This window comes from Bufo gargarizans, chromosome 2, assembly GCF_014858855.1.
Source record: "Bufo gargarizans isolate SCDJY-AF-19 chromosome 2, ASM1485885v1, whole genome shotgun sequence".
Taxonomy (NCBI): domain Eukaryota; kingdom Metazoa; phylum Chordata; class Amphibia; order Anura; family Bufonidae; genus Bufo; species Bufo gargarizans.
Window position 1 is genome coordinate 388,267,962 of NC_058081.1, and position 23,125 is coordinate 388,291,086.

General features: G+C 43.4%; 1 protein-coding gene across 1 annotated transcript in view; it reads left to right on the top strand.

Annotated features, from left to right (window-relative positions):
* Positions 1 to 17,023, top strand: part of DDX41 (DEAD-box helicase 41) — a 79,243-nt gene extending 62,220 nt beyond the window's left edge. Inside the window, exons 14-17 of the mRNA XM_044280801.1 lie at positions 15,387 to 15,536; positions 15,774 to 15,845; positions 15,936 to 16,046; positions 16,631 to 17,023. Of these exons, the coding sequence (XP_044136736.1) occupies positions 15,387 to 15,536; positions 15,774 to 15,845; positions 15,936 to 16,046; positions 16,631 to 16,767 (470 nt within the window). The 3' untranslated portion in view covers positions 16,768 to 17,023. The remainder of the gene's footprint in view (positions 1 to 15,386; positions 15,537 to 15,773; positions 15,846 to 15,935; positions 16,047 to 16,630) is intronic.
* Positions 17,024 to 23,125: the final 6,102 nt, after the last annotated feature.

A 23,125-nucleotide genomic window follows, 5' to 3' on the forward strand; every position in this document is an offset into this window, starting at 1 on the left:
CGCCACAGTGGTCTCCTATCTGAACAAACAAGGAGGAACCAGATCAGAAAATCTTATGCAGTTAACAACGGATATCTTTTCCCTTTATAATTCCTTCTGTGCCGTCCCTTATGGCAATACATCTAAAAGGTACAGAAAACAAGGTGGCAGATTTCTTAAGTCGAAATACACTAGACCAGGGGGAATGGTGTCTGAACCAAATGGTGTTCGATCAAATAATTCGACTTTGGGGTCGTCCTCATCTGGATTTATTTGCCACCAGAGAAAACAGAAAGTGTCATCGTTTCTTTTCCCTCAGCGCGAGAGATTCACCAACAGGGATAGATGCCTTCTCCCTTCCCTGGCCGAACCAGCTCCTCTACGCCTTTCCTCCATTAAGACTTCTTCCAAGATTCTTACAGAAGCTGAGACAAGAAAGAACAACAGTGATCTTAATTGCTCCTTTCTGGCCCAGAAGAACCTGGTTCACCTGGTTGAGGAAGCTATCCTTGACGGACCCTTGGATTCTCCCGGAGAGGCAAGATCTTCTATCCCAAGGACCAGTCAATCATCCGAGTGTGAAGCAGTTACACCTAACAGCATGGCTCTTGAGGGGGAAATCCTAGAAAGTAGAGGACTCTCCAAGAGCGTAGTTTCCACTTTACTATCTTGCAGAAAGGATGTCACCTCCTCTATTTATCTCAGGATTTGGAACACCTTCCAGAAGTTTGCCAAGGATCCAGTGAATCCTTTAAATCCCCCACCTATGTGTAGGATTTTAGATTTTTTTGCAAGCTGGACATGAAAAAAATTTGAGGCCAAGTACTCTTAAAGTACAGGTATCCGCTTTGAGTGCGTTCTTTGATTCTCCCATCGCTAGCCACCCGTGGGTCCGAAGATTCTTTAAAGCCATCAGCAGGCTTAGGCCTATATCTGGACCTTCAATTCCCCCCTGGGACCTCAACTTGGTCCTCACTAGCCTCACAGAACCTCCCTTTGAGCCACTTAAACAGTTACCTATAAAGATCTTGTCTTTCAAAACAGCGTTTCTTGTGGCAATTACCTCAGCAAGGAGGGTTGGTGAGATTTCAGCCTTCTCTACCTCGCCTCCTTACACTAACATCTTAGATGATAGGGTTCTCATTAAACCAGACCCTTCCTTCTTACCGAAAGTGGTTTCTATGTTTCATAGAACGCAGGACATTATCCTTCCTTCCCTGTGCCAAGATCCGAGAAATGAAAAAGAGGAAAAACTGCATTGTTTAGATGTAAAAAGATGCCTATCTCATTATCTGGAGGTTACTAGTCAGTGGAGGAAAACCTCAAAACTCTTCATTCAGTTTAGTGGGAAAAATAAGGGCCTCCCAGCCTCTTCTAAAACCCTTTCCAGATGGATCGTGAGAGCCATTAATTTGGCCTATTCTTCAGCTGGAAAGGCTCCCCCGGGGGGCTTTGGTGCTCATTCTACAAGATCAGTCTCCACCACTTGGGCAGAAAGGGCTGACGCTACCTTAGAACAGATTTGTAGAGCAGCCACATGGCAGTCGCCTGGCACCTTCTTCCGTCACTACAGATTGGACCTAGGCAATAGAGAACAGCTAGCCTTCGGTAGGAAAGTCCTCCAGGCGGTAGTCCCACCCTAAGAAATAAAGGGATTTCTATTCTAGTCGTCTCTCAAGGGTGCTGTCATGGGCGAAAGGGAAATTTAAGATTACACTTACCGGTAATCACTTTTCCATAAGCCCATGACAGCACCCGGGTTTATTCCCACCCTGTATAGAATTAGAAAAAAAAAATAATAAAATAAAAAAAAAGAATATATATATATATATATATATATATATATATATATATATATATATATACATACATACATATACGGAAAAAAAAAAAAAAGAGAGGAGTGTGGTCTAGGACAAGTTCTTGCGATTAACTGGTGGTCTCGGGGCCATGCTCCTCCTTACCTTATGAGCTCTCCACAAAAGTTCCTGTTTCCTGTCCTGGATGGAGGCGGTCTCTCAAGGGTGCTGTCATGGGCTTATGGAAAAGTGATTACCGGTAAGTGTAATCTTAAATTTATGGCCCTGATTCTGTAGTTTACAGAAACTCCCCATATGTGGTCGCAAACCGCTGTATGGACACACGGCAGGACGCAGAAGGAAAGGAATGCCATATGGTTATTGGAAGGCAGATTTTGCTGGACTGTTTTTTTTGACACCATGTCCCATTTGAAAGCCCCCCTGATGCACCCCTAGAGTAGAAACTCCAAAAAAGTGACCCCATTTTAGAAACTACGGGATAGGGTGGAAGTTTTGTTGGTACTAGTTCAGGGTACATATGATTTTTGGTTGTTCTATATTACACTTTTTGTGAGGCAAGGTAACAAGAAATAGCTGTTTTGGCACGTTTTATTTTTTGTTATTTACAACATTCATCTGACAGGTTAGATCATGTGGTATTTTTATAGAGCAGATTGTCACGCACGTGGCGATACCTAATATGCATACAATTTTTTTATATGTAAGTTTTACAATATGATTTCATTTTTGAAACAAAAGAAATCATGTTTTAGTGTCTCCATAGTCTGAGAGCCATAGTTCTTTCAGTTTTTGGGAGATTATCTTGGGTAGGGTATGATTTTTGCGTGATGAGATGACAGTTTGATTGATTGGCACTATTTTGGGGTGCATATGACTTTTTGATTGCTTGCTATTACACTTTTTGTTACAAAAATTGGCTTTCTCGTGCATGGCATTGGGGGACACAGCACCATGGGTATATGCCCAGCTGACACTAGAAACAAAAAAGTGTTGGCTCCACCCAGGTGGGCTATACCCCTCTGCCAGAGCCAAAAGGACTCAGTCTAGTTCTAGTGTCCGTAGGAGGCAGACATGACCTGCTATTCTTTTTTCGCAGGTCATCCTGCAAATTTTGTTTTCTTGCAGTGGGCGGAGAAACACGTTCCCGTCCTCTCCGCCGTTCACATTCCCGGGGTCGACAACTGGGCGGCAGACTTCCTCAGTCGTCAGCTCGTTGACCCGGGCGAATGGTCTCTCCACCCAGAGGTGTTCCTTCAACTTTGTCACCGATGGGGAACTCCGGACGTGGATCTCTTCGCGTCTCGCCTCAATCACAGGCTTCCGCGCTATGTTGCGCGGTCCAGGAACCCTCAGGCTCTTGCGGTCGACGCCCTAGTTCTGCCTTGGTCTCAGTTCGACCTTCTGTATCTTTTTCCATCCATTCCTCTCCTGCCTCGAGTGCTCAAGCGTCTCAAGGCAGCCCGGGTGCCCGCGATCCTGGTGGCTCCAGATTGGCCCCGCAGAGCGTGGTACGCAGATCTAGTGTTTCTGCTTGCCGACGTTCCGTGGCGTCTTCCTCTGCGCCGCGATCTCCTTTCGCAGGGCCCTCTGTTCCACCCGAATTTACCTCAGCTTCCTTTTGACAGCGTGGCTGTTGAGACTGCGGTCCTGAAGGCCCGTGGCCTCTCGGACTCGGTCATTCAGACGATGCTTCTGCCCTAATCCTTCGCACCCTAGGAAGAAATCTCTCCATTGCCTTGATGTTATTCGGACCCTCCGCTGGTACCTTCGCCTCACGGGACCTTTCCGTCGTTCGGACTCTTTTTTTCGTGGTCCCGGCGGGCCCTCGTAAGGGTTGCCTACCTCTAAGGCCACCATCTCTCGCTGGGTTCAGTCGGCTGTCAAGGAGGCCTATGTAGCTAAGGGCCGTGCTCCCCCTTCCAGGTTGACTGCTCATTCGACTAGGGCAGTTGGGGCTTCCTGGGCGGTGCGTCATCAGGCTTCTGCTGCCCAGGTTTGCCGGGCCGCCACCTGGTCGTCAGATCACACTTTTTCTAAGTTTTACTATATTCATTCCCAGGCCTCTGCTGACGCCAGCCTGGGGCGTAAGGTTCTATAGGCAGCTGTGCTTTAGGTTGGCAACATGGCGTTCTTCCCTCCCTCAGGGACTGCTTTGGGACGTCCCATGGTGCTGTGTCCCCCAATGCCATGCACGAGAAAAATAGATTTTTTGTACTCACCGTAAAATCCTTTTCTCGTAGTAGGCATTGGGGGACACAGCACCATGGGTATATGCCCAGCTGCCACTAGGAGGCTGACACTAGAAACAAAAAAGTGTTGGCTCCACCCAGGTGGGCTATACCCCTCTGCCAGAGCCAAAAGAACTCAGTCAGTACAAAAGCAGTAGGAATGCCACACCTGAACTAAAAAGGAAACTGAACGCCAACAAGTCTCAAACTGGGGGGCCCGACAACCACAACAAAACGCCGGGACCACCAATAAGAAAAGCACAGAAAGGGTGGGATCTGTGTCCCCCAATGCCTACTACGAGAAAAGGATTTTACGGTGAGTACAAAAAATCCATTTTTCTTTACACCGTCTATTTATTTTTATTTTTAACGGTGTTCACCTGAAGGGTTAGAGCATGTGATATTTTTATAGAGCCGGTCGATACGGACGCTGCGATACCTAAAATGTATTTTTTCTTTTTTTTATTTACTTAAGTTTTACACAATAACAGCTTTTTTAAAACAAAAACAAAAATGTTTGTGTCTCCATATTCTGAGCCATAGTTTTTTATTTATTTTTTGGGTGATTGTCTTAGGTAGGGTCTCACTTTTTGCGGGATGAGGTGACTGTTAAATTGGTACTATTTTGGTGGGTACACTCCTTTTTTATCGCTTTACTGTTGTACTTTTTGTGATGTAAGGTGACAAAAAAAATTGTTTATGTAGCAAATTTTTTATTTTTTACCATGTTCATCTGAGGGGTTAGGTCATGTGATATGGTTATAGAGCTGTTCGATACGGACGCGGCGATACCTAATGTCTACCCCCCCCCTATTTTATTTTTTTTACTTTATTTGGGGAAAATGACGTTTTTGTTTATTTTTACTTGAAACTTTTAATTTATGGGGGGGGGGACTTTATTTTTTTTCAACTTTTTTTTTTTTTTTTTACTTTTTTTTTTTTGTCCCTCTTTGGGACTTGAACTTTTGGGGGTCTAATCCTTTTTACAATGCATTCCAATACTTCTGTATTGGAAAGCATTGGCTGTATGAGTAATACTGTGTGTATGGGGGCTGGATCTCACAGGCACGTCACAGGAAGGCAGCGCTGACGTTCCACTTTGTTTCCGATCACCGCCCGCCGCGCAGAGGTGATCGGAAATGCACAGGACGTATCGGTACGCTTTGTGTCCTTAAGTACCAGGACATCAGGACGTACCGGTACGCCCTGTGTCCTGAAGAGGTTAAACAGATGATCCGGGACAAAGTAAAAGAGTCAGTAAAGGAGTCTGTTAATAGCCTCCTGGAGAACCGCTCCAGCACCTCTGCAGCCGCATCTATTCCCCCCTCCAGCGACCATGAATTATTGTCAGGATTGGAGGAAGAGGGAGAAGGACCATCATCGGATGAATCCTTTGATGATCATATAGTGGGAAGACCACTGTTTCAGACAGAAAATATTTGCTCCTTACTTAGAGTAGTTCGAGCTACCATGGGGCTAGATGATTATAAAGAACCACAGTCTGTTAGAGACTCCATGTTTGAAGGTCTGGGCCCAAAAAAGATAAAAGGGTTTGACGTCCACGAAAATATTTCTGCCGTTATTAAAAAGGAGTGGAGCAGATCAAATAGAAAGTTTTTTTATTTTCTCGGCCTTGAAACGTAAATACCGGTTTGATGAGGAAGTTTAGGTGGAGTGGGATAGAGCCCCAAAATTAGACGCCCCTGTGGCTAAAATTTCTAGAAAGGCAGCCCTTCCCTTTGAAGACTCTAAGAGTTTAAAGGATCCTATGGATAAAAGTGCTGAGATTTACTTAAAAAAGAGCTGGGAGGCAACGGCGGGTGCCTTTAGACCTCTGTGGCTAGGTCACTTAAGATTTGGATAAAGGAGCTAGAGGAGCATATTAAGGAGGGAACTCCAAGGGAAGAGTTGCTTTCCTCCTTTCCAACCATATTTAACGCAATAGATTTCCTTGCGGATGCTTCTGCGTACTCTTTGAAGTTCTCGGCTAGAGCTTCCGCCCTCTCTGGAAGGGTGACTCTTCCTCAAAAGCTAAATTATGTGCAATAACTTGCCAGGGTGGATTCCTATGTGTTAGATGACCTGCTTGAGAAGGCTTCAGATAAAAAGAAGGGCTTCCCATCAACAGGCCAGCAGTCTCATAAAAGACCTTTCCGCCCTCAACCAAATAAAAATACCTATAGAAGGCGGGAGGTATCCAAGCAGGTTCCAGGTGCTGCCAGAAAGTCCAAGGGATATCTTTTTTTCTGGTGCAGAAGCTTCCAAAAAGCAGCAGCAATTACGCCAGAGCCCCGGTAGGAGGTCGGCTTTTACTTTTCGCAGAACATTGGAGGAGAATATCAAACAGCCCTTGGATAATCTCTATCCTTTCAGAAGGCTACAAGATACATTTTCTGAGACTGCCGCCAGAAAGATATGTTGTAACAGACTATTGTTCCAGTCCCCCAAAAACAAGCGGCTTTGGTTTCAGAAGTATCTTCCCTTCTAACAAAAAATGTTCTGTCAGAATTCCCAGTTCAGGAAAAAAAAATTTTTTATTCAACTCTCTTTTTTGTAAAAAAACAAACAAAAAACTAATGGCTCCTACCGTACAATAATAAACCTAAAATTGCTGAACAAGTTCCTAGTGTATGAGAAATTACGTATGGAAACCAACAAAGTCTGTGATACTAAATCTGTTTCCAGAGTGTTTCATGGCATCCCTAGATCTCAGGGATGCATACTTCCACATCCCAATCATCAGAGATACCTGAGAAGTAGAGGTTCAGTTAGAGGACAGAATACTTCACTTACAATTTCGGGCTCTTCCCTTTGGACTATCTCAAGCCCCCAGAGTATTCACGAAAATTGTGGCGGATATGATAGCCCATCTGAGAGAGAGGGATCTGGTGGCCATTCCATACCTAGACTACTTCCTCCTTCTCTCTCAGACGTCGGAACAGCTAATGGGGCAGATTTCATGGTTTAGAGAGACATTAGACAGATTGGGTTGGGACCTGAACCTAGAGAAGTCCAGTCTAGTGCCGAGTCAGTTGTGCACCTTTTTAGGGATGACCCTAGACTCAAGGCAGCATATTTGTTCTCTTCCCCTTCACAAGGCTCGCCTAATCATATCCCAGGTTCAGAGACTTGACTTTCAACAGTCAGTGTCCCTAAGGGAGGCCATGTCAGTCTTAGGTCTCATGACTGCGGCTATCCCAGGAGTAGAGTGGGCGCAATTCCATTCCAGACCTCTCCAGCTACAAATTCTGGAAGTCTGGGACAAACATCCCTTATCCCTAGACTCGATTATCCATCTATCGCCTCATACACTCTCCTCCCTAGATTGGTGGACCAACCTGTCAAATCTTCAGGGAGGTGTGCCGTGGCAGAGACAGGAGGTCTTATTTCTCACCTCGGATGCAAGCCCCTTCAGTTGGGGGGCTCACATACAGTCTCTTCTGCTACAGGGTCAGTGGGATCGAAAGAGTCAGGATCAGTCTCAATTTCAGAGAATTGAAAGCTATATTGATAGCCCTGAAGGGGAGTCTTCAGTTAATAAGAGGCAGAAATGTTCAGATTTATTCAGACAACATGACAGCTGTGGCATACATAAACAGGCAGGGAGGTACCAGATCGCCGAGTCTTATGTCCCTCAGTCAGGAGATATTTCAATTGGCAGAAGATTCTCTCTTATCAATTTCTGTAGTTCACTTGAGAGGAAAGGAGAATGCGACAGCAGACTTCCTAAGCCGACATCTAATCCGACAGGGAGAATGGTCTCTGGACCAACAGATAACTTGTTATGTGGCCACCAAGTCATCGATCTTTTTGCCACAAGGGAAAACAGAAGTGTAAAGAGGTTCTTCTCTCTTTTTCCAGAGGAGCGTCTGTCTGCTGTGGATGCCCTAGCCCAGTCTTGGAGAGAGGGACTTCTTTACGCCTTTCCCCCATTAAAGCTACTGCCAGGGGTATTGAGAAAGATAAGGGAAGAGAATGCCTTGGTGATTATAATAGCTCCCTTTTGGCCAAGGAGGATTTGGTTCTCTTGGTTACGCAAGATGTCAATAGCCACCCCGTGGGTCCTACCAGTTGTCCCGGGACTTCTGACTCAGGGGCCCCTCCTTCATCCAGAAGTGGAGAACCTGCATTTTACTGCTTGAATGTTGAAAGGCAGATTTCGAGGAATAAGGGGCTTTCAGAAGAAGTAGTTAATACCCTTTTAGCCAGCCGTAAAACATGTCACAGATCTACTTACGAGTTTGGAAAGCCTTTTGTGCCTTTGCAAATAGGCCTGTCAATGTATTTGAAACCCCTGACTTACCTTTAATTTTAGATTTTCTACAGGAAGGGTGGAGAAAAAAAGCTTAGACCCAGTACTCTAAAGGTGCAGGTCTCAGCCTTGAGTGCGTTATTCGAGTTCATGCTAGCCGACCATCCATGGATAAAAAGATTTATTACAGCAGTCTCTAAATTAGCCCCAGTGCAGAAAATTTAAATTCCTCCTTGGGATCTAAATCTTGTCCTGTCTGCCCTTACGTCAGATCCCTTCGAGCCCATTGAACAGATCTCCATAAAAATCCTAACATTGAAGTTGGCCTTTTTATTAGCTATTACATCAGCCAGGAGAGTTAGTGAGATCTCTGCCTTCTCTATGGAAAGACCATATTTGAATATTTTGGACGATAGGGTAATTATTTCACCGGACCCTTCCTTCCTTCCAAAAGTGTCCTCTTCCTTCCATCGCTCTCAGGAAGTAATCTTACCTTCTTTTTGCGCCTCTCCAAAAAATAAAAAAGAATCAGAATTACACTGTTTAGATGTGAGGAGGTGTCTTTTACAGTACTTAAGTCACCCAAGCTTGGAGAGCTTCCTCAAAGCTCCTTTTTCAGGGCAGGGCGAAGGGGTCGGCTGCTTCCTCACAATAGCTACATGGATAAGGCAGGCTATCCTTTTAGTCTATTCCTCTAAGGGGGCTCCCCCACCCTCAGAATTTGGGGCCCACTCTACCAGAGCTGTCTCGGCCTCCATTGACCAAATATGTAGGGCAGCTACCTGGAGTTCCCCTCACACTTGACCCTCTCAGGGTGGCCTGGTATGTGGACAGAAATGCCTTCAGGCAGTTGTCCCTCCCTAAAATCTTATCTTGCTAATAAATCCAAGGGTGCTAGGCGAGGGGGATTACACTTGCCGGTAATCTTTTTTCCTTGAGCCTATGACAGCACCCGCTTATTTCCATCCCCCCAAAAAAGTGTGTGTGTGTATATATATATATATATATATATATATATATATATGTGTGATATATAGATATAGATATATAGATATAGATATAGATATATATATATATATATATATATATATATATATATATATATATATATATATATATACAGACGTGGACAAAATTGTTGGTACCCTTTGGTCAATGAAAGAAAAAGTCACAATGGTCACAGAAATAACTTTAATCTGACAAAAGTAATAATAAATTAAAATTCTATAAATGTTAACCAATGAAAGTCAGACATTGTTTTTCAACCATGCTTCAACAGAATTATGTAAAAAAATAAACTCATGAAACAGGCATGGACAAAAATGATGGTACCCCTAACTTAATATTTTGTTGCGCAACCTTTTGAGGCAATCACTGCAATCAAACGCTTCCTGTAACTGTCAATGAGACATCTGCACCTCTCAGCAGGTATTTTGGCCCACTCCTCATGAGCAAACTGCTCCAGTTGTGTCCGGTTTGAAGGGTGCCTTTTCCAGACTGCATGTTTCAGCTCCTTCCAAAGATGCTCAATAGGATTGAGGTCAGGGCTCATAGAAGGCCACTTTAGAATAGTCCAATTTTTTCCTCTTAGCCATTCTTGGGTGTTTTTAGCGGTGTGTTTTGGGTCATTGTCCTGTTGCAAGACCCATGACCTGCGACTGAGACCAAGCTTTCTGACACTGGCTAGTACATTTCTCTCTAGAATTCCTTGATAGTCTTGAGATTTCATTGTACCCTGCACAGATTCAAGACACCCTGTGCCAGACGCAGCAAAGCAGCCCCAGAACATAACAGAGCCTCCTCCATGTTTCACAGTAGGGACAGTGTTCTTTTCTTGATATGCTTCATTTTTTCGTCTGTGAACATACAGCTGATGTGCCTTGGCAAAAACTTCGATTTTTGTCTCATCTGTCCACAGGACATTCTCCCAGAAGCTTTGTGGCTTGTCAACATGTAGTTTGGCATATTCCAGTCTTGCTTTTTTATGATTCGTTTTCAACAATGGTGTCCTCCTTGGTCGTCTCCCATGTAGTCCACTTTGGCTCAAACAACGACGGATGGTGCGATCTGACACTGATGTTCCTTGAGCATGAAGTTCACCTTGAATCTCTTTAGAAGTCTTTCTAGGCTCTTTTGTTACCATTCGGATTATCCGTCTCTTAGATTTGTCATCAATTTTCCTCCTGCGGCCACGTCCAGGGAGGTTGGCTACAGTCCCATGGATCTTAAACTTATGAATAATATGTGCAACTGTACTCACAGGAACATCTAGTTGCTTGGAGATGGTCTTATAGCCTTTACCTTTAACATGCTTGTCTATAATTTTCTTTCTGATCTCTTGAGACAGCTCTTTCCTTTGCTTCCTCTGGTCCATGTCGAGTGTGGTACACACCATATCACCAAACAACACAGTGATTACCTGGAGCCATATATATAGGCCCAATGGCTGATTACAAGGTTGTAGACACCTGTGATGCTAATTAGTGGACACACCTTGAATTAACATGTCCCTTTGGTCACATTATGTTCTGTGTTTTCTAGGGGTACAATCATTTTTGTCCATGCCTGTTTCATGAGTTTATTTTTTTACATAATTCTGTTGAAGCATGGTTGAAAAACAATGTCTGACTTTCATTGGTTAACATTTATAGAATTTTAATTTATTATTACTTTTGTCAGATTAAAGTTATTTCTGTGACCATTGTGACTTTTTCTTTCATTGACCAAAGGGTACCAACAATTTTGTCCACGTCTGTATATATATAGATATAGAGATATATATATATATAAAATTAATTATAGAGAGAGAGATATATGAGTAATAGTGCTATAAGATGTTTGTTTCCTTAGTTCTTGAAATAGTACTGACATGAAGGGGGTTAGTACCTCCTTTTCAAGTGGTTGTGTTTCCTGTCCTGACGAGGGGGCGGACACTATCCAAGGGTGCTGTCATAAGCTCAGGAAAGGAAAAAAGATTACAAGTGTAATCCCATATTTTCTGTAGTGAATAGAATCATTTAGGGGAGCCAACATCTCGGCAGACTGCCAGGAACTGACACATTGTATCTTATTGGATGATAATAGACTTTATAGTTTCTAGATAATAAAAGAAAAATCTACACCAAGTAATACAGAAAGCTTGGTTTGTAACTAAAGCGTCAACATACCTGTATTTTCAGTGCACCTAAATCAAGGGTCAGCAGCTTCCAGCATTCCATCTAAAACTACAACTCCCAGCATGTTATTTTCATATATATATATATATATATATATATATATATATATATATATTTTTTTTTTTTTATCAAAATCATTTTTATTGATTTTAAATAAAGTATACATTGCACACAATGACCAGGATCCTGACAATCTAATGCAATGACAATACAGAGCAATACAACATTTTGTTAAATAACAAATTTAACTATCACCCAACTCCCCCCCCCCCCCCTCCCCTTTTCTCCCTAATATTATCTTGCAGAGAGATGACTACACCACCCCATCTTCACTGTAATTTATTTAAGCATCTCACAAAGGAGGTCATAAACACCTAAGTTAACAGAAAATTGAGCATACGATCCTCATTAATATGTAGCGTAAACTTAAGATAAATGTCCCATTAAGGACAGTTGTCCTCTCATGCAGTCCCTAGTCAGTGCTAGTGAAGCCAAACTCCCAGATTCTAACCAGCCCTGCCATATTGACCAGAATTTGTTTGGACATTTCCTCTTGACATCTACCCCTCTTTCAAGACGGAAGATTGTATTCATCCTATTTATGTATTCCTGTTTGTATCTCATATGCAGTGCTTAGTGATTAGAACCCTCGCTTGGAACAACATTCTGTGGATACATAAGGATAATTTATCTTTTAATCCAGTGGAATCCAGTATATCCAACACACAGATTCTGGGATCATTGGGCAATCGTATCCGAGTTGCTGTAGCTATGATTTCCCGTATCTCTTCCCAATATTTTCCCAGCTTTCGGCAGTTCCATACCATGTGAAGCAGTGTCGCTTCCGTTGCACCATATCTAGGGCACGTGGAGTCCGGTCGCACACCTATTTTGAATAGATGTTCAGGGGTTCTATACACTCTGTGTAGCAGGTATAGCTGAGATAGTCTCCGAGACTCATTCAAAGTAAGACTAGGAGTTAAAGCCAGGATGTCATTCCATTGGTCTTGAGATATTGTCCCAACATCCTCTTCCCACTTCCCCTTTACAACTAAAGGGGTTGAGGGGGTAGTGGTGTCAAGAATGTATTTATATAATTGGGATATTAGGCCTTTGGCAACTCTAGCTTCTAGTAATTGTTTCACCACAGGAGGAGAGGCGGCAATTACTATGTTCCTTGGAAATTGCGTTTTGGTATGCATGTCTTCATTGAAGGAATTGGAAGAACGCCGTTTTGGGTAGGCCAAACTCTTCCTGGAGTTGAGTAAAAGATTTAAACACTCCGTGTGATTGAATTTGGTCCAAAAAGAGTATTACCCTCTGCTCCCATGGGAAAAAAACCTTCCAGCCTGAATATTTCTGGTAGTTGGGGGTTTCGCCATATTAGTGTAATGTCATTAAATTCAGTCAGATTCATTAATTCTTTAAATTTTGCCCAAACCTTGGCTAAAAGGGAAAGTGTGGGTAGTTTTTTACCAAGAGGGTGATGCCTACTTGTTTCCAACGCGGCAATAGGCGCTTTTTGTTTCATAGTGTGGGCAACAATATCAGCTGAGGGGTCTAAATTAATTGTATTAATCCACCCTATAATGTGTTGTAATTGTGCAGCTATATAATAGGACCATGAGTTCGGAAGAGATAAGCCACCCTCTTCCTTACTGTTTTGGAGTGTTTCTATGCAAATTCTCGGTTGTTTCTTTTTCCATATCAGTGATCTAAAGATCCCTTGGATCTTATAGAAGATCCTTTGTGGGATCCATACCGGCGAATTGTGTAATATATATATAATAGTTGTGGCATAAATATCATTTTAAGTAGGTTACAACAGCCAATTACCGTAAGGGGTAGTTTGCACCAAGCATTCCCAGCACAATCGAGCAAGTTTGCATGCTAGGAGTTGTAGCTTCACAACAGCTGGACTGCTGGAAGTTGCAGACCTAGACCTTGCTTTAGACCTTTGGTTTTAGAAAGATCTACTCTCCCTAGCTTGTTGATAGGGGCATGGCTAATTGAAAAGGGCATGATTTGCTAGGAAAGATGTGTGGGCTAAATGCATCATTTTATAATATTGTTGCACAATTCTGTCAAAAAATTCTGTTGCAAACTAAGCCAATCAGTAGTTGGCAGTGATGGTCGGTTCGCAGTGTTCGCCAGCGAACACATGTGGGCTGCCCGTCTGGCGATGCACAGGTAAGCCCTTACCTGTGCCTGTTTTGGGAGCCGGTCTGAAATCAAATGCAGTCACCGGGAGCAGGCAGTTCCGAGAACAGCCTGATGAAGGCCCCCAGCGGCTGTTCTCGGGACTGCCTGCTCTTGGTGACTGCATTTGATTTCAGACCGGCTCCCGGAACAGGTAAGGGCTTACCTGTGCATTGCCGGATGGGTAAGTCTACCTTACTAAAGATGGCAGCCCGCATGTGTTCACTGGCGAACTGTGCGAACTGACCATCACTGGTAGTTGGTATAAATTTAGACAAAAGTGTTTATTTTTAAAGGATTTCTCGACTTTTGCTCTATTGATGACCTATCCTCAGGATAGGTCATTAATATCAGATGGGTGGGAGCCCGACTATCAGCACCAGTAATGATCAGCTATTTGAAGAGCACACAGTACTCATACAAAGTGAATTGGATGGTAGAGTTGCAATTACACATGTTCGCCGCTGCAATGTCAGCAGCGAGCAGGTAAACAGTGAAGCACGGGTACAAGCTCTGTCGTCTCTTCAAACAGCTGATCAGCGATGTGTCAGCAGTCGGACCCTTGCCAATATGGTATTGATGACCTATTCTGTGGACAGGTCATCAATATAGCAAAAGCGGAGAACCCCTTTAAGTATGGATGATCTAATCTTATGCATCAGGCATTGGTGGGTGGAAATCCTGGCTTACCCACGCCTGATTCATCTTGACAAAGGTCAGTCTCTTCACATTTTGGGTGGACAGGCAAGTTCTCCTTGGGGTAACTATGCCCCCGCCGCACTAAACACCTGCTCTGATGCCAAACGACTGGCCGGGCAGGACAGCTTTTCCAGGGAAAACTCGGACTGTTGCGGCCACAATCTAAGATGAATCCAAGATGGCTGAGGCTATTTATAGGTCTGTGACATCACAGGGCTGGCTGGCTGCTGATTGGCTGCATACATGGCTTTGTGGGTGATCCCTCGTTCGCAGAGTTCCTTGCTCCATGTCCTAACACGTGCAGCAGCCATTTTAGGAAAAAATTTGATGCGTTACCACGAAGTGTGAGGGAATTTGGATTCAGTCGCTTATCTCTATTGGTGACATTTATAATATGAATAGTTGATTAATTAGACCTGAGCTTTAGCAAAATTTTAAATTTTTTACCGCTTCACCATAGTGTTAAAATTGGCCAACTCTATAAGGCTACATTCACATGAACGTATTTTATTTCTGTGTCTGTTCCGTTTTTTTTTTTTTGCAGATAGGATGCAGACCTATTTATTTCAATGGGTCCGCAAAAAATGCAGACAGCACACCGTGTGCTGTCCGCATCTGTCTGTAGCCCCGCAATAAAAATAGTACATGCCCTATTCTTGTCCGTTTTGCAGACAAGAATAGGCATTGTTACAATGGATCTGCAATAAAAACGGATGCCATATGGAACGTCATCCTTTTTTTTGCGGACTACAAATCCCATATTGTCGTGCGAATGTAGCCTACCTGTAAATGGCAATAAATCGGTAACCTCCTATTAAAGCAACCCAGACAGTACCCCAGAAATTACACTTTCCATCCCAAACATCTCTGGTAATTACAGCTAGACGGTCCCTGAATGATAGATGGCTAAATCACAAGCCATCATCATTTTTGGGACAAACTTCTCAAATACAAGGAAACTGAAATTCATAACCCCCATCTTATTTATAACCCACATATTGAAGTGTTAACCATATGGGTTATTCTTTTCTAGACCAGGAGGAGCGAACCAAAGCTATTGAGGCTTTCAAAGAAGGAAAAAAGGATGTCCTGGTTGCTACAGATGTTGCTTCCAAAGGTTTGGACTTTCCAGCTATCCAGCATGTGATCAACTATGACATGCCTGAAGAGATTGAGAACTACGGTGAGTTTTGGAGGACATAGTGATAACTGATGATTGGGATAGGGAGTGTACGGAGATCGATGTCTGCCTTCAGAGCAGGTACTCTATGGAGTAATGTTAGCTTTTTTACACATTATAAAATATTCACTAACAATTGTTGATTCACTCAGGATCACTTTATACGAACAATGAATTTTTACCACAGATCTGCTATCTCTGATACTATTCCTTCACTAACTTCCCCCTGTTCATATGTAGTTCACAGAATAGGACGTACAGGACGATCTGGTAACACAGGAATTGCTACCACTTTCATTAACAAGGCATGCGGTAAGTGTTCATGAAGATTTAACTGTATGTGGGCAGTAGGGTATGTTGGGGCATGCTGATTTCTATTACTAACCTCCCCTCCTCCCACAGATGAATCTGTACTGATGGACCTGAAAGCTCTACTTATGGAGGCAAAGCAGCGAGTGCCCCCTGTCTTGCAGGTACTCAACAGCAGCGACGAGACCATGCTGGACATTGGAGGTGAGTAACGCACAACCACTCCCTGTCATTTGCTGAGTTAGTTAAACCTACTTTTAACTCATTGTTTAGGGATTTTCACAGAACTTTTTTTTTTGCCCTGAATTGAATATTTTAAAGATTACGGTTTGTAACCGAGTCATCTTAAGGAGTGCCCTTAAGAAGTAAACCAATTATGGTAAAGGGTGGTGCTCTTAAAGATGTGAAGGTTTTCTCAGAAATATCCAAAATAACCACTAAATAAGAAGCTATATAAATAAATGTGTACAGCCAGTCTGATTTCAGCTTAAGGCACGCAACCAACATTTGCTCAGTAGCGGTCCATAGCAGGCGCACATAAGCAGCACTAGGACTATGAACTAGTAGGCTACAGAAATGCATTTGGGACCTTCAGAATTCTTCACTGATTAGCCATTCACAACTACTATACATGGGGTTGTTTTTTTGTTTTTGTTTTTTAAGAGAGAGATTTGTGAGATTTGTTTCTACAGACATGGTTGTTATGGACAAACCCGTTTTCACAGGACAGGATGTGATCTATAAGCCATGTTATGGTTGGATTGTAATTTTGCTTTCTCTAATCCTAGAAGAACGAGGCTGTGCATTTTGTGGCGGTCTGGGTCATCGTATTACAGACTGTCCCAAATTGGAGGCTATGCAGACCAAGCAAGTCAGCACCATTGGAAGGAAAGACTACCTGGCCACCAGTTCCATGGACTTTTAAGGGAAGAAGATTACAGTTGTATCTTGGATGGATCCTGTGTTTGGACTGTTTTGATCAAATTAGTGACTAACATAAATCTGCGGCTCCACCACAAAAGAGCATGGCATGAAATGTTTTCTGCTGATTATTATAGATCTTCTTTTATAAAATATATAGATTACAAGAATTGTATAGTACTTTAAAAGTTAAACATTGCGTTATGCTGTACATATATCTGCTGTAATATTAAAATCACTGGCAAGTGAAGTAAATAACATTTGATAATCTCTTGATAATCCGCACTTGGGGTGGGATATATTAGGGTTGCCATATAAATTCAATGGCCCACCTATCTCTCCCATCTCCGCCATACACCTATTTGTCCAAATGTGTATGTGCTGTCAATGAGGAGAAAGCCGCTGCCAGATACCTCTCTGGTGGCCTATCTCCCAAGAGCACAAAAGGATCAGGTGATCCTGATGCCTTATACTTCTGTTCCCCAAGGAGTTCCCCACACACATTAGACTGTCGGCTGAACCTGTCGTTCTCGGCCAGCAATACCCTAATGTGTATGGGGACCTTTAAGCAGCAAGTTAAGTCAGTTTTTTTAACTTAATAAGTTGGAATGAAGGAAAAATGGGCAAATGAAAGGATCTAAGTTACTTTGACAAACGCCAAGTTTTCATGGGTATACAACTGTTTCAGTATCTCCAAAACAGCAGATTCTGTGTACGCAGTGGTTAGTGCCTACCAAAAATAGTCCAAGAAGGGACAACTGGTTAACTGGCTACAGGGATATTGGTGCTTATGGTTCATTAATATTAATAGGGAATAAAGACCAGTGTGCTGTTCTCATCCCACAGGAGAGGTTACTGTAGCACAAACTTCTGAAAAAGTTAATGCTGGTTATGATAAGTGACTGAATACGCTGTACATTACATCTTGCCATATAGCTGGAAACTGGTAAGAGTATCAATGTGACCCATGTCCACTGCCAAATGTGCAGGAAATGGGTATGTGAGCGTCAAAATAGTACCATTCGGCAATGACAGAAGGTTGCCTAGTATGATGATTGACATTTTCTTTTACGTCATGTCAACGGCTGTGTGTGTATAAATTAACGGGAAGAGATGGCAAGAAGAAAAGCCGATGGCAGCAGTGTGATGCTCTAACATAGTATATAAGGCCAAAAAAAGACCTTTGTCCATACAGTTCGGCCTGTCATCCTGCAAGTTGATCCAGAGAAATGCAAAAAAAAAACTGTGAGGTAGAAGCCAATTTCCCCCAGTTAAGGGGAAAAAATTCCAAAATAACTACCTGGATCAACAACCCATCTCTAGTAACTATAGTCTGTAATATTATTACGCTCCAGAAATTCACCCAAGCCCCTTCTTTCCTCCAGACACAGAGGATGTCCCCTCATCACAGTCACAGTCCTGAGGATAAATAGATGATGGGAGAGATCTATGTACTGACCCCTGATATATTTATACATAGTTATTAGATCTCCCCTCAGTCGTCTTTTTTCTAAAGTGAATAACCCTAATTTTGATAATCTTTCAGGGTACTGTAGTTGCCCCATTCCAGTTATTACTTTAGTTGCCCCTCCTCTGGACCCTCTCCAGCTGTACTATGTCTGCCTTGTTTACAGGAGCCCAGAACTGTACACAGTACTCCATGTGTGGTCTGACTAGCGATTTGTAAAGTGGTAGGACTATGTTCTTATCGCGGACATCTATGGCCCTATTGGCCTTGGCGGCAGCTGCCTGACACTGTTTTTTGCAGCTTAGTTTGCCGTTTATTAAAATTCCTAGATCCTTTTCCATGTCAGTGTTACCGAGTGTTTTACCATTTAGTATGTACGGGTGACTTGCATTATTCCTTCCCATGTGCATAACTTTACATTTGCCAGTGTTAAACCTTATCTGCCCAAGCCTCCAATCTATCCAGATCCCTCTGTAGTAGTATACTATCCTCTTAAGTGTTAATTACTCTACAAAACCATATGGATGTTACTTTGAGGCATGCCACCTATTTTGAATGGGAGCAGCACTGCAGCAAACAGATCCACATTGGACTAAGCTGTATAGTTCCAATGCTTGGTTCTGGCGCTCGAATTTCTGATTGTCAAGGATGCAAGAAGTTGGACCCCTGCCAATATATTGAGGACTTATCTTAAAGGGATTCTGTCACCACATTTTACCCCTACAGTAAAACATAGCTACTTGTAGGTCTCCCTGAGCTGTATTAAATGATGCCCTTATTAACTAATAGTCTTGATTTATTTCTTTATAAAATCGATTTTAGTGATATGCTAATGACTTACATAAGGTGCCCAAGGGGATGTCCTTTCCTGAATTGGTGCCCAGCCGCACCCCGTGGTCCGGTGCTCAGCACCACCTTCCTGAGTCCAGCACCACCTCTGATGTAATATATTCAAGAGCCGGCCCGCTGACGTAATCCCTGAACCTGTTTGAAATCCAGCGCGTGCGCACTACACACTGTAGTCTGCGCCCGTATTGACTACAGGTAATGGCATAGTCTAGCGAAGTGCGCATGCCAGCTGGATGCCTCTGCCTTTGTGCCTGAATGTTGTCAACGTTGTACGATTGGTTCAGCCATTTAATGCGGTCTGATACTCCAGCGAAACCTTATAATGCCCCTGGTTGTGAGTAAAAAGATAGGCAGATCTATTTTAACCTCTTTAGCCATAATGACACACCTGTTACCATGACAGCCCTGGGCCTACTGAAGGTTCTCAGGGTTGTAATGGCTAACTCTCTAAAAAAAAAACGCAAGGCAAAGATCAGCATGCAGTGTCAGAATACCATATAGACCAATTATAGTACTCTATTATGGTTTATAGGACAAGCGATCAGAAGATCACAGGTTATAGGTAAATGTTATTGTTTAAAAAGATTTTAAAAACTATATATATTAAAAATTCAAATTGCTCCCCTTTTGCAATAAGTCTGAATGGCCTGAAGAAGGTATGGTGCACCAGGAAAGCCCTATAATGCTCCTGGCTGGGAATAATTACTTCCGCCGGCTAGATCGGGAAGTTGGGGCCGGCGCATGCGCAATAAATGCTCGGATGCCCATAATGGGTAATGCTATGCGCAGGCGCGGTGACTCGGGTGCACGGCGCAGGCGCAGCATTTCACACTGAAGGGAGGAGGTTATCAGAAGAACCTAGGGTGGGCCAGAGTGGTGAAAGGGGAGGGGTTTCAGATGAATAGGGACGAGGGGCCTGGGCACCTTCCGACCTAATTTGCATATTGGATAAAAGTGTTTTATATTTATTTATAATGATGATAATGGTGTTAGTGTTCTATAATGGTCAGTATAGGTTAAAGACTCCCTCTAAAATGGCTGTTAGAATAAGGACAATGAATATTTAATTCTGCATGTATTCAGGAACTGCTATTTCAGCAAGAGACATTTTTCAGAAGTCTTACGATATAACTTCAGGCTATATGATCCAGATAACTAGACTCCAAACATCTCAATAATGCTTATTTGAATATTGTAATTTCATCCTATTGCTTGTATAAATCAGAGGAGAAGGCAGCATTTGTGTCTAGTCATAGCTCTGTGGCAGGGACTAATGGCTGTATGAAATAGCCAAAGGCTATCTACAGCGGTGGACTGGGAAAATACTGCCCTAACAAAACCAAATACTACAGTGCGGCATAAAACGCCGCCCTATCACCATACTGAGGACGGTGATATAGTTGAATTCAGGAAGGCTCCTGGCCATGTCCAAAAGTAATGCCGGAGAGCATCAGATCATTATGTATCCATCCAGCGGCTGTGAGTAGGTTTTGGGTGGCTCACTGAGTATCAGCCCACCGGAAAACTTCCCCGTAGGGTCTTTGGCCAGTCCGCCCCTGGTTATCTACCATGGACAGGACATGTATTTTTAACCAATCGCTGAGATTGTCACTAACCAAGAGGAGCTACTCTTGCTTCGAGATGTGATTTCAGATAAAACTTCACATAGAAATAATCTATATGAACCAAGTAAATACAAGATAGTTTATTCTTCTCAGTTCAGCATATAAATCTGACCATTAAAGTGTTGTGGAAATTTTATTAGGATGTGTATTTAATATATTGTGTATTGTCATCATGTCTCTCAGTGTCAGGTAAACCATTGGAGTGGATATCTTCCCGGGTATGTCCTGTCACAGCTGCTGGGCGCAGAGGTCTCCGTCAGCGAATGGTCCATGTGCTAAGCACTGGGCTGTGGGCCGGGGGAGACTGATGTGTTCAGCAGAGCAGTGTTTTCTTGGCTCATGTATGGACGCCGGCTAGGGCCCCCGCGCAGGACGCAGATTTATTGTCTTGGCGTGGATGCATTTGTTAAGAGAACAGTATATGAAAGTTTGTTGTCTCTAGTGCGCCTGATCAGCCGCTGGAGATTGACGTTGTCCTTTAATAAACATGTATGAGTATCATAGTAACTTTATCTGGCATTGATCACTGAGCAAGGCTGGATAAAATTAGCTCCAGTGGTTATTGTATACATGTGTTTGTTAGCTGGCTATGTTCTCATCTTCATCACTTCCTGCATCCTTGTTATGGGCCAGCCCCTTTTACACCTTTGGTGAATAAATAAAAGAAACAGACTGGGTAGGAGGAAGGAGGAGTTGCTCAGAATTCAAGAGGGTAATACCTGGGTCTGGCTCTGACTGTGGCTGAGGGAAAGGGGGTTTACATTTCCTTACACAAAGATATTGGAGAGCAGATTACAACTATTAATATTTCTACAACAAAAGCTATTTCACATTTTGAGGCAATCCACATTTTCATTCTTGTTTTGTAACTTTGCTTTAAAGGGGTATTCTCATCTTGCTATTTAAAGAGGTTCTGCACTTTCATTTAACTGATGATCTATCCTCTGGATAGATCATCAGCTTCTGATCGGCGCGGGTCCGACACCCAGGACCCCCGCCGATCAGCGCCGCGGCCTTCTCACTGTTTACCGCCGGCCCACTGACATCACGACTAGTATCAACTAGTGTGGGCGGGGCTAAGCTCCATTCAAGTGAACAGAGCTTAGCCCCGCCCACTCTAGTTGATACTAGTCGTGACGTCGGTGGGCCGGCGGTAAACAGTGAGAAGGCAGCGGCGCTCCTGCCTTCTCAAACAGCTGATCGGCGGGGGTCCCGGGTGTCGGACCCCCACCGATCAGAAGCTCATGATCTATCCAGAAGATAGATCATCAGTTAAATAAAGGGGTTCTGCACTTTCAACACTCACCTGCAGGCAGCTCAGCATTCACTTCCTGCTTCCCAGCTTCTAAGGCTGGGCGGGCTTAGCTAGTTCAAATGAAGGCCAGCCTCCTTATGATATCACACAGAGCTCAGTCCTACGTGCTCGTTCATGTGAAATGTATGAGTCATCAGTGTAGCAGCCTGCACAGTGTGAGGCCCCTCCCCCCTGCTGGGGAATCGTCACTCAGAGAGCACTGGTCAGTTTATTTGCAGTCTAAGGGTCCATTCACACGTCCGCAAAAGGGTCCGCACCCGTTCTGCAATTTTGCAGAACGGGTGTGGACCCATTCATTCTCTATGGGCCCGGACGTGAAGCGGAGAGTACACTATGTGCTCTCCGCTTCTGCATTTGCGGAGCGCGGCCCCGAACTTCCGGTCCGCAGCTCCGCAAAAGATAGAACATGTCCTATTCTTGTCCGCAGCTGCAGACAAGAATAGGCATTTCTATAGCGGGTGCCGGCCGAGTGTGTTGCGGATCCGCTACACACCACGAATGTGTGAATGGATCCTAATATAGTTTTACACACAGAACCTGTCTTATCTTTTACAAACCCATTCTGTGCAGCAAAACAATAATTCACTACTATACATTAGCCCACAAGCATGTCAGCCAGTAGCCATATGATCTGTTCTTTTGACTCCCATAAAACATGACCATCCCCCACCGACCAGCACTGATGCAGATTTTTTCCAATACAGCTCTACTACAGTTGTGTATAAACCATAGACCTTTTATCAGTATAGATGCATGTATAGATCTGCTACATCCATCTATCTTCTCCCCAACCAGCACTGTGTCAGATCTGCAGCATATACAGCTCTGCTACATCAGTGTGTTTCTCTATTCTATCCAGCACTGTGTCAGATCTGCAGCATATTCAGCTCTGTTTCTCTATTCCAACAACACTTTGTCTGAACTGCCGCATATTCAGCTCTGCTACATCCGTGTGTTTCTCTATTCCATCCAGCACTGTGTCAGATCTGCTGCATATTCAGCCCTGCTACATCAGTTGCGTTTCTCTATTCCAACAACACTTTGTCTGAACTGCCGCATATTCAGCTCTGCTACATCAGTGTGTTTCTCTATTCTATCCATCACT